We start from the raw sequence: 13,171 nt of genomic DNA, 5'->3' as shown, positions 1-13,171 counted from the left end.
TATGGATGCTTCGAAGGAAAATGTGATTTATAGGAGGGATGGAGAAGATTCGTTAAAACTCAAACTTCAGCGCTTTGCTCAGCAAGAGGTTGAAGCTCAATTTCCTCGTTACGAGGTGCTTCATTTTCTGGATCTGTCGGTCCTAATTAGGTTAATCAGGTGCTAAGAAAAGAAAAAAAAGGAATTTATAGTAAGCAGTACATACGAAAATAATTCGCAGCATTTCTTATGCCGTTTCCTATGACATCTGCACCGTTTCCTATGACAACTGCGCCGTTTCCTATGGCATTCACCATGTTTCCCATGCCATTTCCTAAATCAGCAATGAAGATTCGAAGTTGTCGCGTATCCGTACCTAGAACCAGTTAGAATATTTCGCAAGGTGTAAGACATACTCCAAAATAAAACAAACACGGCAACGTTAACAATGCAAACAAAATAGAAAAACCCTTTGTCCATCTTTTCAAATCCTATTACCTTCTTTACAAAATAATACACGGAATAACAAGGGACATTCAGAGAAGCCGTACATAATACTGCGGCACACATGTTGGACAGCACTCTACCAACTTGCTTGTACCACCCCGGGTAGAGCATATGCGCGACTAATAGTTAATAAAAATAAAAGATAGCGCTAGCTTACAATAGAGAAATACTACAACGGATGCTCCACAAGCAGCAGAAAGTCCCCAAAGGGTTTTCGCCCTCAGAGGAACCTTGACATAAAAAAACACCACGAGAAAAATAACATAAAATATAATATACACAAAAGATGCAAAAAAAAGAAGATAGCTATTCGAATCCACTTCGAATATCTCGAATCCGACCCAGCGTTGTTAGTGGACTCTTGGGCAGAATGCTGAGCAGATCCATCAGCCATTTCTAAATCAATAAATTTGTTCGGAGCTAATGAATGTATTAGTGATGAATGCTTTTGTTGTTTGAGAAAGGATAGAGCGTTTGTCGGGTCTGTTTACAAGGAATTGCAGACATTTATGGATATTGAAGCAATCGACATTCGTTTGTTCCTTTCTATTTCAATAAATCTTACTTGAGTACGGAGGAGGCGTACCAGTACCATCTAAAGATCTAGCGTCTGACTTTTCATCATTGAGCACTTTGAAAGAGTCATCAGAATCCGAAACTGGAGCGTAATTATTCTTCATTTTTACAATGGCAACTAGAAACACAAAATAATGCAGATATATACATCCAAAACGAAACCAGCTAGAATCAACCAACAAAGTCCGCAAGTACTAATTTCACAATTCGCGCGGATCGGGTCAAAAAAAGAATTACTCCTTCTTATAAATATAAACTAAGAACACTGTTCAAAGGGAAACTCCTCTCAAAAGATGAAGCGTAGTTGAAAAACTCATGGTACTTGGCTTTTCGCATGTCTCAATTTCATAAGCAGCGACATTATGTCACCGACTGGTCACATCCTCGTTACGATTATTCGACTTTCGTTTTTAACCGTACTTTTTCGTAATACTATTATTCAAACGAGCCTTTATTATAATAAGTAAACAAAGAATCTTCCAACAAAAATATACGAATTGTATACTTTAAACAATATATACACGAAATAGGAATTAGATATAACTTTATTTAAAAATCCTTGAAGAAATTTGTCCATCTAGGGGTTTTAAACGCAGTGGATGTTGATGTATGGAAAGGAAATCTTTGTTATGCTGGGTCCGATCTTCTGTTTTTCCTCTAGCTCGGGGTATGCTTGTTTTTTTTTGCATTTATTCATTACACCGCTTTTCCATGACTATACTCTTGATGCAAAACATCACCTAACTCAAAGTACCATGGCGATCAAAAGGAACTCCAAATGTAACACGATGCATGCATACGTTTTACTAAGAGGTAAAAAAAAACGAAGAGTGAAAGAGAAAGCCTACAGCATCCCGGATTCCCATGTTGTCTCCAACCATAGTACTAACGAGGCCCTCAGACGCTTAACTGCAGTGATCGGACGGGAACTGGTGTTTTCGCCTAGGTGTGGCCGTAGACGACAGTTCAAAATATTTTTTTCAATTTATAGCTTGAAAATCAGAATATCCAAGGCCCTCAAATGTCTCACTACAGAAGTATCTTGGTATAGTTTATTAACACTACTTATCAATCGTTAAGAACGTTCGCATAGAAACACAGCCTTTCCTTACAATACTCATATGTTAGATACAAAATAGTCCTACAGTGATGTCAAGATTTCAAGAAAAAATAGATTTTCTACCTTACTTGTGACTTAAATAAACTATACAGAAAGTAAATGCATGTGCTATCGTACTTGATCATGAAGCCAAATCATACATTTCATCTTTATGACACTTTCATATACTCATTATAAAAAAAGGAAAACATTCCTAAAGGGAGGCACGTCGACCACAAACGCGTAGGCGCTTGACACCACCGTCGGGAACGATGATCATACGAATGTGCGTCTTGGGAGTTGAAACATTCTCAAGATCCGAAAAGGCATGTTCCATATGGGGACCGAGTTTATGAGCAGGTAAAATAACCTCCCAGGTACAATCAGGACTAGGGACATGGTCAGGAGAATCTGTTGCTTCCAAGATAACCTCCTTGGGATAATTTCCCTTGAAATGATTAGTATCGACAAGAACATCGTCAATATAGCCCTTGGTACCTAGCTTGACGATGACCCAATCAACATGACCAGGCTCTCTGCTTCTAGCGGTTTCCCAACCATCACCCATGTTGATACCACGGCCAGGCAAAATGAGATTATCTTTTCGTCCAAAGTGTTGGTTACTGCATTGAACCACTAGGCCGCCTAGATACATATGTGCAAGATCCAGACGAATGTCCAGGTCGGCAGGGAACACGGGAATCACGTTTCCGTACACACGAAAACGAGCTATTCCTCCATCCGGGTACATTTGTAAACGTACATGCGTGTAAGCTTCGCTTGTAGGAGTCTCTAATTGAAATAGATGTCGCTGAGAAGGACCACATGGCACTCGCGGAAGAATTGGAGTCCAAAATGCATTGGCATCGGGAATTTTGTTGGGGGAATATGTAGCTTCAACACTTACAGCAGGTGCATGGTTACCAACGAAAAAGGCGGTGTCAATTTCGATACCGCTAATACGGCCACTAGAAGCTCCTACCTTGGCAATTACCCAGTCGGAAGGTTCTGGATTATGTCTTCTCGTTTCCCATCCATCATACCAAGCACCTGTGTCCACATAAACACCTTCTCTTCGAATAGGAGTAGACGATGAAATCAAATTTTGTGCCGAGGCAAAAAATTCATCGCTACATGCGATAATTTGACCACCTAAACTTCGAGAGATTAAATCAACACAATTTTGAGAGAAAAAGGCATCACCCACCTTGGGTGAAACTTGTACAGCAGATACAGTAGACATTGTATATACGCTTCCTATGAAACTCTTTTTTAATCGCCTTCGTACAGCTATGTTGTAAGCTGTAGTTTGAGAAATGAGAATAAATGGTAAGAAAGTTATTAGCGAAAGAACAAAGACTTTTAGAATAGCCTTGATAATGTAATTACTTCCGGTGAGCGCTTTATCTTCACACTTTTGCTTCTTTACAGATCTTCAACGAGCACTTTTACTTTGATAACACTTATTTTTAATTGACAAAAATGGTAGACTTTTTTTTTATTCCAAGAAGTCCTTGTTTCTGCAGAGGAAACTTCCAATATTCTGGTAAAGGAAGTCGTTTCAATGAATTAGTCTTGAAAGCATAGCCTATATATGACTCTTCAGTAGGGTAACCGATATGTCGGGAGACTCTCAAGAATTGAGAATTTCTTTTCATAATTCTTCAGCTATCGTAGTTTTTTTTCCGATGAAGTTTACATATCGTTCTAATCACCTTCCTTTTAGATGTTGGTTATCGAAAGAATAGAGATGGTCGAAACAATCTTCAACGAGATCGAAGCACTATTCTCAAGTCCGAGTGATCTTAAAATAGTTTAATTACTAACGGATAAGTAAGTTTTAACATATTTGTCAAAAAGATTCAGCTTTTGTTGCTTCTTAAAAAGCAAGGAGAATATACTACGTTTCCTACATTCACCTTTCTATTTCTTTAATTTTAATTTCTCATTTTTTAATATCAAAGATGGTGCGCATTCTTGTCATAAATCCTAATTCTACAACGGAAATGACCAACAATGTAAAAAAGGTCTTGGATTCCTGTACACCACATGACGTTGAATTACAGTACCTTAATGGCCCTCCAAACGGACCCGCTTCAATTGAATCCGTGTACGATGGAATCATGTCGGCATCGCTCGTCATGAAACATCTCCAGCAGAATCCACCTAATTGCGATGCCTTTTTAGTCGCTTGCTACTCAGACCATCCCCTTGTATCTGCATTGCGTGAAGCGTATAGAAAACCATGTATTGGCATTATGCAAGCTTCGATTTTCGCAGCATTGTCTCTCGGTCGTAAAGTAGCAATTGTTACAACTACAAAACGTTATGAGCCATTACTTAAGTCTGGTGTCCGCGCTATGGGTATATCTGACAGCGTTTTCGCTGGTGTAGTATCTACAGGTTTGACTCCTTTGGAACTTGAATCAAAACCACGCAGTGAGGTAGATGCTCTTGTACAGGAAAGTTCTCGCAGAGCCATTCGGGATTTGGATGCAGATGTAATCTGTCTTGGTTGTGCTGGAATGGCTCACATGGTACAGGTTGTTCAACAAGCAGTGGGTCATGATGTTCCTGTTGTAGAAGGAGCAAAGGCCGGTATAGGAATGTTAACTAGTCTTGTTCAAATGTCTTTGTTTACTTCCAAAATAGGTGCATATGAAGCCATTCAATTCTAATTTATAATCTCCAGTAGATGGTACATTGTTGCTCTTTTTCATTTGTACAACTTTATATAGAATCTTAAAAATATATTAGTTTTAGGATACCTACATAACCAAAATAAGTATTCTTATTTTTATATGATCGAAAAGAAATCAATCACCAATATATGGCAATGCATATTTTAATTAAGAAATAAAATACAAAAATTTAGAAGCCGATCCCAAACCACGGTTTCCGTACAGCGCTTTTTACAATGGGATAAAGAATTCCCGACCATGAAATCCTAATATACGCATTATTTCCTGAACATGCATAAATAACTTTTTTTCACACACACCATGTGTCGCATAAATAACAAAAGCATCGGCTTAATATGAAAGATATCACCAAGTGGTAACTTTTTCAAATTAGAAACCTCTCAGGAAAAAAAACCAAAAAAAAATTAACGTGAAACGTTGAAAGAATTGCGATCAGCCTTAATAAGGTCGTTCACATATTTAGAAACAGTCTATGTAACTGTGAATTAACCTAACCCGTCGATAAGTGCGTGTCCTCCACATTTATTTTCGAACCACTATCCCATAAAAACTGTTCCAGACTCGTAGAGAGGTTGGGAACAAAAGGCTTTTCATTTTCCGACATTATCCAGTTACTGGCATCCCATAATTCTGTACCTGAATGGTTATAAAGGTCAAATTCGTTCTTTGGTACATGCCAAGATAATGAATCAAACAAAAGAGGGTTTTCTTGTTCATAATATGGCAAGTGTTCGGACTGCGTCATGGTTGAATGATTCATTGAAATTCCAAGACCATTCATTTGCCGTAATTGTTCTGCTTTTTCCGTAGCATCGTCAGGAGACCGACTGTTTGATCTAGAAGAGGGGACGTTAAACTGAAGAAAGGGAATTTCCTCCATAAGCAATTCATTATCAATTCCCTGACTGGTCAGTTGAAAACGTTCAAGAACCTTGGCTTTTAGGCTAGTTAAAAAGTCAAAATCTTTATTGGAAAAAGAAAACCCGTCTCTGAGATGTTCAAAGATTTTGCACATATATCGTAAATCGTTATAGGCAGTTATTGCATAGCTTGTTTTTGGAAAGCTTAAAGCGTAAGCTCCTTGAATGATGCCAGCGTTCAGCGAGTGAAAACGGAATACCCACCAACGAAGAGGCTCAATGGGAACTAAGCACATCAAAGAATAAAGGATGTGGATGAGATCATGAGAAACAGAAGTACAAAGGGATAAGGAGGTAGCGTATTGGTTTCTTTCTTCGGTACGCGTAACGGCTCTTACAAACCAAGGACGATGTAAGTATAGTAAAGCCTGAAGAATGATGAACTTGATAGAATACTGCTCCATTATTATGACGGGCGATACATTCTTAGTATCCTCTGTAACATGAAAATAATCTGGTAAGTTGTTTCCCAATTCCGACAACTCTTTAGTTAAATTCTGTACTTCCAAGTAACTAGGAGGTGTAAATTTAAAAGCACGGTTGAGGGCATTCGCCAGATACTTGGAAATTTCAGCTTTAACAATAGTAAAACTAGCTTCTGTTCGTAATGTAGATGGTTCTGGAATAAACAGACTATCTGGAGAGATGCTAGAGTCTGCGATGTTGGAAGGAGGTAAAACGTTAGTTTGATCGTTACTAATGGCATAGGGTCTTCCTAGGCTCATCGAGAGCATTCTATCCAAAAACAAAAGCTCCGTCCAAATCATTCGACGCATATGCAACTGGAAAGCGGAAAGTTCAAAAACTTCACCATCCCGATGCATGCCCATAGCAACAGCAATACGGGTAGCCGTTCCAATACAGTTCCAAGCAAAATTGGTACGTTCAAGAAGATCACAAAAGTAGGAGTATTGGCACATAAGGATGAGGGAAACGACTGCATCGACGGAAGGTACGAAGGAGGAGTATGATATATCAAAACACAACTGCGCACGAAGGTAAAACTCATGCGCAAGGGATTTTCTGTTTCTCACTAATGCAGGAGATGCAAATAAGGTACCAAGACAAAAAACCATATAGGTAAGGGCAAGAAAGTGAGGTTGAGGCGGAGATTTAGACGAGTTCTGAACGTATAGGTCAAGACAGGCCTTTTCGAAGGAAGGGCGATGAATCACATGACAACTCCATCCCACATTGTCGAAATAAAGGTTTATAAGGCGAATAGAAAATTGAGAGACAGGAAGCATATCACATAGATTGGTAGGATTTAATACATCAGGAACGCGATGACTCCAATGGAAGAGAGAAGAAGAAGAAGAAGAAGAAGAGGGATACAACAGTGACCTTTGAAGAGAAAAGAAATCATCTTCTTCAAAATTTGGATCCGATTGGGGGATGCAAGATCGGCTAGAAGAGGCACCATAATAATTAAAATGACCATGGGAGCTGATTTTGAGACAGCCAAGCATTTGTGAAACGTCCGCAAGCGTCGCATCTCCAGAAGATATATTTGTCTGATTGTTGTCATCCTTTCCTGACTCCATGGACTGGTGTTGCGCTAATGGTGAGTGAGTCTTCTCCAATAAAGATGATGATGGAGGAGATTGTTCTATTGGATCCATGTATTTTTCACACAAAGAATGGATAACTTCTTGGTCCTCTTGGGATATAAATAAGGATTCATGGTTGCTATCGTAAGAATTGACAGCAGCTTGTAGCTTAGACATTCGAGATAATAAAAGCTTGATCAATTTATCACTACTCCCAAAAAAGGAACTTGTTAGCAACCTAAGACATTGTACAATTTTAAATTAGAAAACAGAAGGAAGAATGAACGGAAACTAAAATTGCGCATTCAATCAAGTCGGCTCAGTTCAAAAACTTGCCTCCGTCATCAACCAAAAAGTATTGCAATGATATACCTCACAGAAATTACAATTGAATCTGGACATAAATCGGAAATTCCTCGTTTTTTACAATTGGAGCAAGGCCAAACACGATCACACTAAAACGTTAGTCATCTAATTTTCAGTCATTTCCGGAATAGTTTACCTTTAATTTGAGACGATGACATTCTCTACATGAAGTAATTTTTCGATTTCTTCTCGTACCTGGCCTTTTTCCAGGAGTAGTCATTTAGGTGTTTTGGTGAAGTTGGTTCCATGTTGTACGGGTGCGAAAGAAGATGACTTGAAATATCTCCAGGTTGATCTATTGCTTGTTGACAGAAGCCAGCGTTTATAAATTAGAAAGAAGAAAATTAAACAATTCTTTAATAAATAAAAAGAAAATATTATATACAAATAAACACTGACTAAGTATTAAACTGTCTTTTTAATCACTCTTCTTTCAAGCTGTCACCTCTCAACTAACATTGAACAGCGCTTTTCAAAAAACGCGATACTTAATGCTTTTTCATCACAAAAATAAAAGAATGCAATGAAATAGAAGTCCTTACCTTTTTAATGATTGAACTTTCTCATATCCTTTGTTTACGTATCACCCATCAGATATTTCAGAAGGGAACTTTTTACTCGATAAGATTAGATATGATAGCGAAAACTGTAAACAAACTATTTCACTTCCATGGTATATGAATTTTAACGAAAACCTCAATCTTTCTTTTTATTTACTACTTTTTTAAGCATTATGTACTTTTAATTTGCTTTCTTTTCAGATTCGTTATTGACTGCGAATACTGCAGCGTACCACCTAAATGAAATAAAAAGTCTTTAGGAACAACGAGGTGAAAGGATGTAGACAACTTAATTTACGAGTCCCGGTATGGTGGACGAGATAAAAACACCGATATTCAGGCTCCTTTGCTTGTTTCTTAAATTGAGCGGATTTAGTCTTTTTTTCTTTTGTCGTTCACCAAACACTACGTTCGTTTGTTCATACACAGTAAAGAAAAAGTAAGGATATAAAAAGAAGAAATATCCAAGGAGAAAACATACAAAAAAGAAAGAACTTTTAGTGGGACTTTTGTATTTTTTGTATTTTGATTCATATTTGATATTTTTTCTTTTGCTTCTAAACATACCGTATCTTTACGAAATACTAACTCGTATAGTTTGTTTGTTAGTTCTATAACTCTTTAAAATATGGTTGTCGCAACTCGTAAAATCGGAGACACCGTTGTCTCTCCTATCGGTTTTGGATGTATGGGTTTACATGCAATGTATGGACCTTCCTCTGAGGAAGCCAACCAGGCCGTCTTAACTCGTGCCGCCGACATCGGCTGTACCTTCTGGGATAGCTCGGACATGTATGGATTTGGTGCAAACGAAGATTGCCTTGGCCGTTGGTTCAAGCAAACCGGTCGCAGAAACGAAATCTTCCTTGCTACTAAATTTGGTTACGAAAAGAAGCCCGATGGCAGTGTCGCTTTAAATAATACTCCCGAACATATTCACAAGGCACTCGACATTTCCTTAAAACGATTGAATGTCGAATTTATTGACTTGTACTATGTCCATCGCTTTAGTGGCGAGACGCCTATCGAGACCATAATGGAGACCCTCAAGAGTCTTGTTGAAGCAGGCAAAATTCGCTATATCGGTCTTTCCGAATGTAGCGCAGACACTATTCGTCGTGCCTGTAAGGTTTACCCCGTCAGTGCTGTTCAAATTGAATATTCTCCATTCTCCTTAGAAATTGAGCGTCCCGAGATTGGTGTCGAGCAGGCTTGCCGTGAAAACAATATTACAATCGTTTGCTATGCACCCCTTGGTCGTGGTTTCTTGACTGGCGCCTACAAGTCGCCAGATGATTTCCCTGAAGGCGACTTCCGCAGAAATGCTCCTCGATACCAAAAGGAAAACTTTTATAAAAATCTTGAACTTGTCAAGAAATTGGAATCTATCGCTGCTAAAAACAATGTTACCCCAGGTCAACTCAGCTTGGCTTGGATTTTGGCTCAAGGCCATAATTTCCTCCCTATCCCCGGCACGAAGCGCATTAAGTACTTGGAAGAAAACTTTTCCGCCAAGGACATTCAACTTTCTCCTGAAACATTTCGTGAAATCCGCGAAGCTTCTGACAGTGCCGAAGTCGTCGGTCAAAGATATCCTCCTGGTGCTGGTGCAAAGATGTTTATGGATACACCACCTTTGTCTAAGTAAGACCCAAAGGTCAACATGCACGATTAATCTTAATAATAATTTACGAATTATCATAACAGAGGAATTCCGTTATGTTTTAAATAGCTTTTAGATGTATTATCTTCCCTCAATTTTTTACTATCTTCCCTTTTGTCTTAAAAAAGCTTTAATATATTCTTTTTTGGAAGTAATACTCCCTTAGAGCCACACGTAAGTCGACATCTTTTTCTAATAATGAATCCTTTTTTACTTGGCTACTGTTACCATTATCCATCATTCACCACTTCAACCTCTATAAACAAACTACACGCATCAAACACTTTTTCAACAGCCGGAACAAAACTTTTCATTGAAAACCTAATTTTCCACAGCAGCAGCACCACGCAAGAGACCAGTTCTGCGGGCAGCAATAAGACCAGCCTTTTGACCGGGAACGGAACCACGAGGAACAGTGGTAGAGTGACCAACGTGTTGATGGTTACCACCACCATGAGGGTGATCGACGGGGTTCATAGCAACACCACGAGTCTTGGGCCAGCAGTTGCGCTTGACCTTGTACTTGTGGTAAGCACGACCGGCCTTAAGCAAGGGCTTGTCAACACGACCACCACCGGCAATGATACCGACGACACCACGAGCGGCAGAAGGGACAACCTTCTTGGAACCGGAGGGCAACTTCACACGGGTTTTGCCAGTGTCAACGTCGTGACCGACAATGATGACATAGTTACCAGAGGAACGACCCAAAGCACCACGGTCACCAGACTTCTCTTCGACGTTTGAGGCAATGGTACCTTCAGGCATCTCACCAACGGGCAAGACGTTACCAACAGTCAAAGCAGCGTTCTTACCACAGTAGATGAATTGACCAGTGTACATACCTTCGGTAGCAACGAAGGTCTCAACATCGGTACGGTAGTGGTAAGGGTTACGGAAAGCAACTCTAGCTAAAGGAGCACCACGACCAGGGTCATGAATGATCTTTTGGACAACACCACGAATGTATCCGTGACGCTCAGCAAAGTCCAAAGTACGGAGCTGAGCGGCTCCCTTACGAAGACGAGTGTGAGCTTGGAAGATACCTCCGCTCTTTCTTTGTGCTCTAATAACACGACCCATTTCTGGTGTTTTGGTTGTTGGTGAATTTAGCCCTCCCTAAACATTTCCAAGTGATTTTCTTGATGTTAACCGTGACTGCTATTTTTGGGTAAATTTCTGGTTTACTGTAGTCCATCATACTATCTTGTATGTCGATTTGCGAACGTATTCGCTGTTTGTAATTGATTATACCATATGCTATACCAGTTCGTTATATCGGATTGCTAATGTTCTCTTAAAGTATAAGAATTCAAAACAAAATCAAAGGATGTGAAGCAGGCTGGCTATTCTTTTTTTTTTTGTTTTTTGCAAATACATCATGTTAAACCTTTCTATGCACTAGTCGTAACTGTTAAAGTAATTTCATTTCACTAACATTAGATAATCCACCTTTTGTCTTCAATACAATGGTAATAATAGATTCACTCGTTTCCGTGAATCATTGTCTTCAGAAAAGGAACTTAATCAACTAATAACAATAAACAAAAAATCATTATTATAAGGAAGGAATTTTTATGCCAATATACAAAAAATAAGAACCGATAATCAAATATGAGCCTTCAATCTATGTATCCTGTGTTTTCTCTCGGGGAAGTAAGATTACACTCTTCGTATCAAATGAACAGGGAATATATATATAGAGGATCCCCAACGCCTGGAATATTAAGCAGGATTCTCAGCTTACCAAACCTCCAAAAAAGGCCTTGGCCAAGGTAGCGGTATCATTCCACGAATTCATGTTACATAATTGAAACCCATGGATTTATTTTACATTAAACTGAGCCACCTAATGATCCAGGTAAGCCGGAGGGGGGAAACATGGATGATTGATTCGGGTTAGCGGGTTGCGAAGGAGGTTGCATTTGACCATTGGGAGTCTGGGAAGGCATGCCATGTAGCGATGAATGCCCATGGTTGGGACTTGTAGATACAACCGGGTCTATGAGGTTGTCGGATGGAGGAGGTTGCATAGGGCGATAAGCCATATGCTGAGCTTGCAAAGCATTATGTGCAGTTTGGAAATCAGTAAGCACTGATCGTATTTTCACACTGCAAGGACATCCTTGATGTGCAAGTAGCTGACTCTTCAATCGAAACGCTTCCTGTTGCAATTGAGAAAGCATCATTTGCAGTCGTTTTGATTGTTCATAAGCAGCATTCGCTGTCTGCTCCAATTCTTTGATCCATTCTTTCTTCTTTTGTCGGAATTTGGAAGCTGCAATGCGGTTTCTTTCTAGTATTCTCCTGCGCTTCTCTTCGTCAACTTCTTTTTTTTTTGCTGTCATTTCTGTAAAGAAATAAATTAGACGATAAACGTATATCCAAGAAGATAAATAAAAATTTCAAGAATATAAAAGGTAAAGTCAATCACTAAGTCGTTCAAAGTACAAATGCTCGAGGTGCCATAAGCTTATAATACTTACAAATTAAACTCAAAGCAAACAACAACGACCTAGAAGCTTTTCAGTTTTCCACATGTACTACAATAAGGAAGAAAGACAAATGTCAAGTCAAGGATACGATGTGAACGTAGATTTTGTAATTCGCAACTTGAATCCTCTTTGAAAAGATTTTTTTACCAAGAATCAATTTTTTTCCTTGCTAAATCAAAAACACCGGTTCAAGTCACCAAATTCACGTTGTTCTGAAAATCGACTTGTATAATCCAAGCTTGAAAAGTACCAGGGAAGACGATGATGTGTAATGACGGTAATAACACTGTTCGTCAACTCTAATCTTCACAAAAAGCCTAAAAATCAATTCTGTTTTCTATTTACACGTAAAAAACACATAAATATGTGGAAATTGTTGTATAAGCCCGAATTCAGTTTAAATTCAAGTCGCAGGCAAAGGTTGAAATTACTTGCCGCAGAATAGAGGCATTTCACATGCTGTGAAAATTACGTCATCGTAACGAAGTAGACTGAACAATCTTAACGGTATAGCGAAATGCAACAAAACAGTAGTAAACAAAAGATGATTGACAGAAAGCAATTTTCTTTTTGTTTTGATACTTTATTTTGGTGTTCTTGTTTTGATGCTTTAAATTTGCAAGGTAAAGATGTTTTGAAGGTGTGCAATGTGTCAGTAGACGTTCAGGTATTTGAAAATAAAGCGAAGTGAAGATACAAACCAGTAGCACCGTATTCACATTTGATTGTATTTTCTCCCTGTATAGCAATAATT

The 13,171-nt window shown here is 38.8% G+C and overlaps 7 protein-coding genes and 1 non-coding gene across 8 annotated transcripts; 2 read left to right on the top strand and 6 right to left on the bottom strand.

The window, feature by feature from the left end:
* Nucleotides 1–59: 59 nt before the first annotated feature.
* SOCG_02960 (uncharacterized protein) lies at nt 60–1,166 on the bottom strand (the record flags this gene model as incomplete). The annotated part of the gene is made up of 5 exons (XM_013161450.1): nt 60–142; nt 206–355; nt 396–605; nt 766–906; nt 1,052–1,166. The coding sequence occupies 5 exons, from the start codon at nt 1,164–1,166 to the stop codon at nt 60–62; spliced, it is 699 nt and encodes a 232-aa protein (XP_013016904.1).
* Nucleotides 1,167–1,903: 737 nt separating this feature from the next.
* Nucleotides 1,904–2,018, bottom strand: SOCG_16109. Its single transcript, XR_001202966.1, has one exon. It is a non-coding gene; the product is annotated as a 5S ribosomal RNA (ribosomal RNA).
* Nucleotides 2,019–2,116: 98 nt separating this feature from the next.
* On the top strand, nt 2,117–4,942 carry SOCG_02958 (hydantoin racemase family protein). The gene has a single exon (XM_013161448.1). The coding sequence runs from the start codon at nt 4,126–4,128 to the stop codon at nt 4,837–4,839; it is 714 nt and encodes a 237-aa protein (XP_013016902.1). The 5' UTR covers nt 2,117–4,125; the 3' UTR covers nt 4,840–4,942.
* Nucleotides 2,176–4,141, bottom strand: SOCG_02959 (allantoicase). Its single transcript, XM_013161449.1, has one exon. It carries the CDS (start codon nt 3,402–3,404, stop codon nt 2,376–2,378), a length of 1,029 nt encoding a protein of 342 aa, XP_013016903.1. The 5' UTR covers nt 3,405–4,141; the 3' UTR covers nt 2,176–2,375.
* A 411-nt stretch (nt 4,943–5,353) lies between the features above and the next one.
* Nucleotides 5,354–7,947, bottom strand: SOCG_02957 (transcription factor; the record flags this gene model as incomplete). The annotated part of the gene is made up of 3 exons (XM_013161447.1): nt 5,354–7,571; nt 7,720–7,788; nt 7,895–7,947. 3 exons carry the CDS (start codon nt 7,945–7,947, stop codon nt 5,354–5,356), a joined length of 2,340 nt encoding a protein of 779 aa, XP_013016901.1.
* Nucleotides 7,948–8,362: 415 nt separating this feature from the next.
* On the bottom strand, nt 8,363–11,102 carry SOCG_02955 (60S ribosomal protein L8). Its single transcript, XM_013161445.1, has one exon. It carries the CDS (start codon nt 11,003–11,005, stop codon nt 10,244–10,246), a length of 762 nt encoding a protein of 253 aa, XP_013016899.1. The 5' UTR covers nt 11,006–11,102; the 3' UTR covers nt 8,363–10,243.
* On the top strand, nt 8,378–10,095 carry SOCG_02956 (aldose reductase YakC). Its single transcript, XM_013161446.1, has 2 exons — nt 8,378–8,698; nt 8,857–10,095. Exon 2 carries the CDS (start codon nt 8,888–8,890, stop codon nt 9,905–9,907), a length of 1,020 nt encoding a protein of 339 aa, XP_013016900.1. The 5' UTR covers nt 8,378–8,698; nt 8,857–8,887; the 3' UTR covers nt 9,908–10,095.
* Nucleotides 11,103–11,757: 655 nt separating the features above from the next.
* Nucleotides 11,758–12,270, bottom strand: SOCG_02954 (transcription factor Pcr1; the record flags this gene model as incomplete). The annotated part of the gene is made up of 1 exon (XM_013161444.1): nt 11,758–12,270. The coding sequence occupies one exon, from the start codon at nt 12,268–12,270 to the stop codon at nt 11,758–11,760; it is 513 nt and encodes a 170-aa protein (XP_013016898.1).
* Between the last annotated feature and the right edge of the window lie 901 nt (nt 12,271–13,171).

The sequence above is a fragment of the Schizosaccharomyces octosporus genome (assembly GCF_000150505.1).
Source record: "Schizosaccharomyces octosporus yFS286 unplaced genomic scaffold supercont6.1, whole genome shotgun sequence".
NCBI classification, from domain to species: Eukaryota; Fungi; Ascomycota; class Schizosaccharomycetes; order Schizosaccharomycetales; family Schizosaccharomycetaceae; genus Schizosaccharomyces; species Schizosaccharomyces octosporus.
The sequence above is the reverse complement of the archived record's forward strand: the minus strand, read 5'-3'. Positions and strand labels throughout refer to the sequence as shown.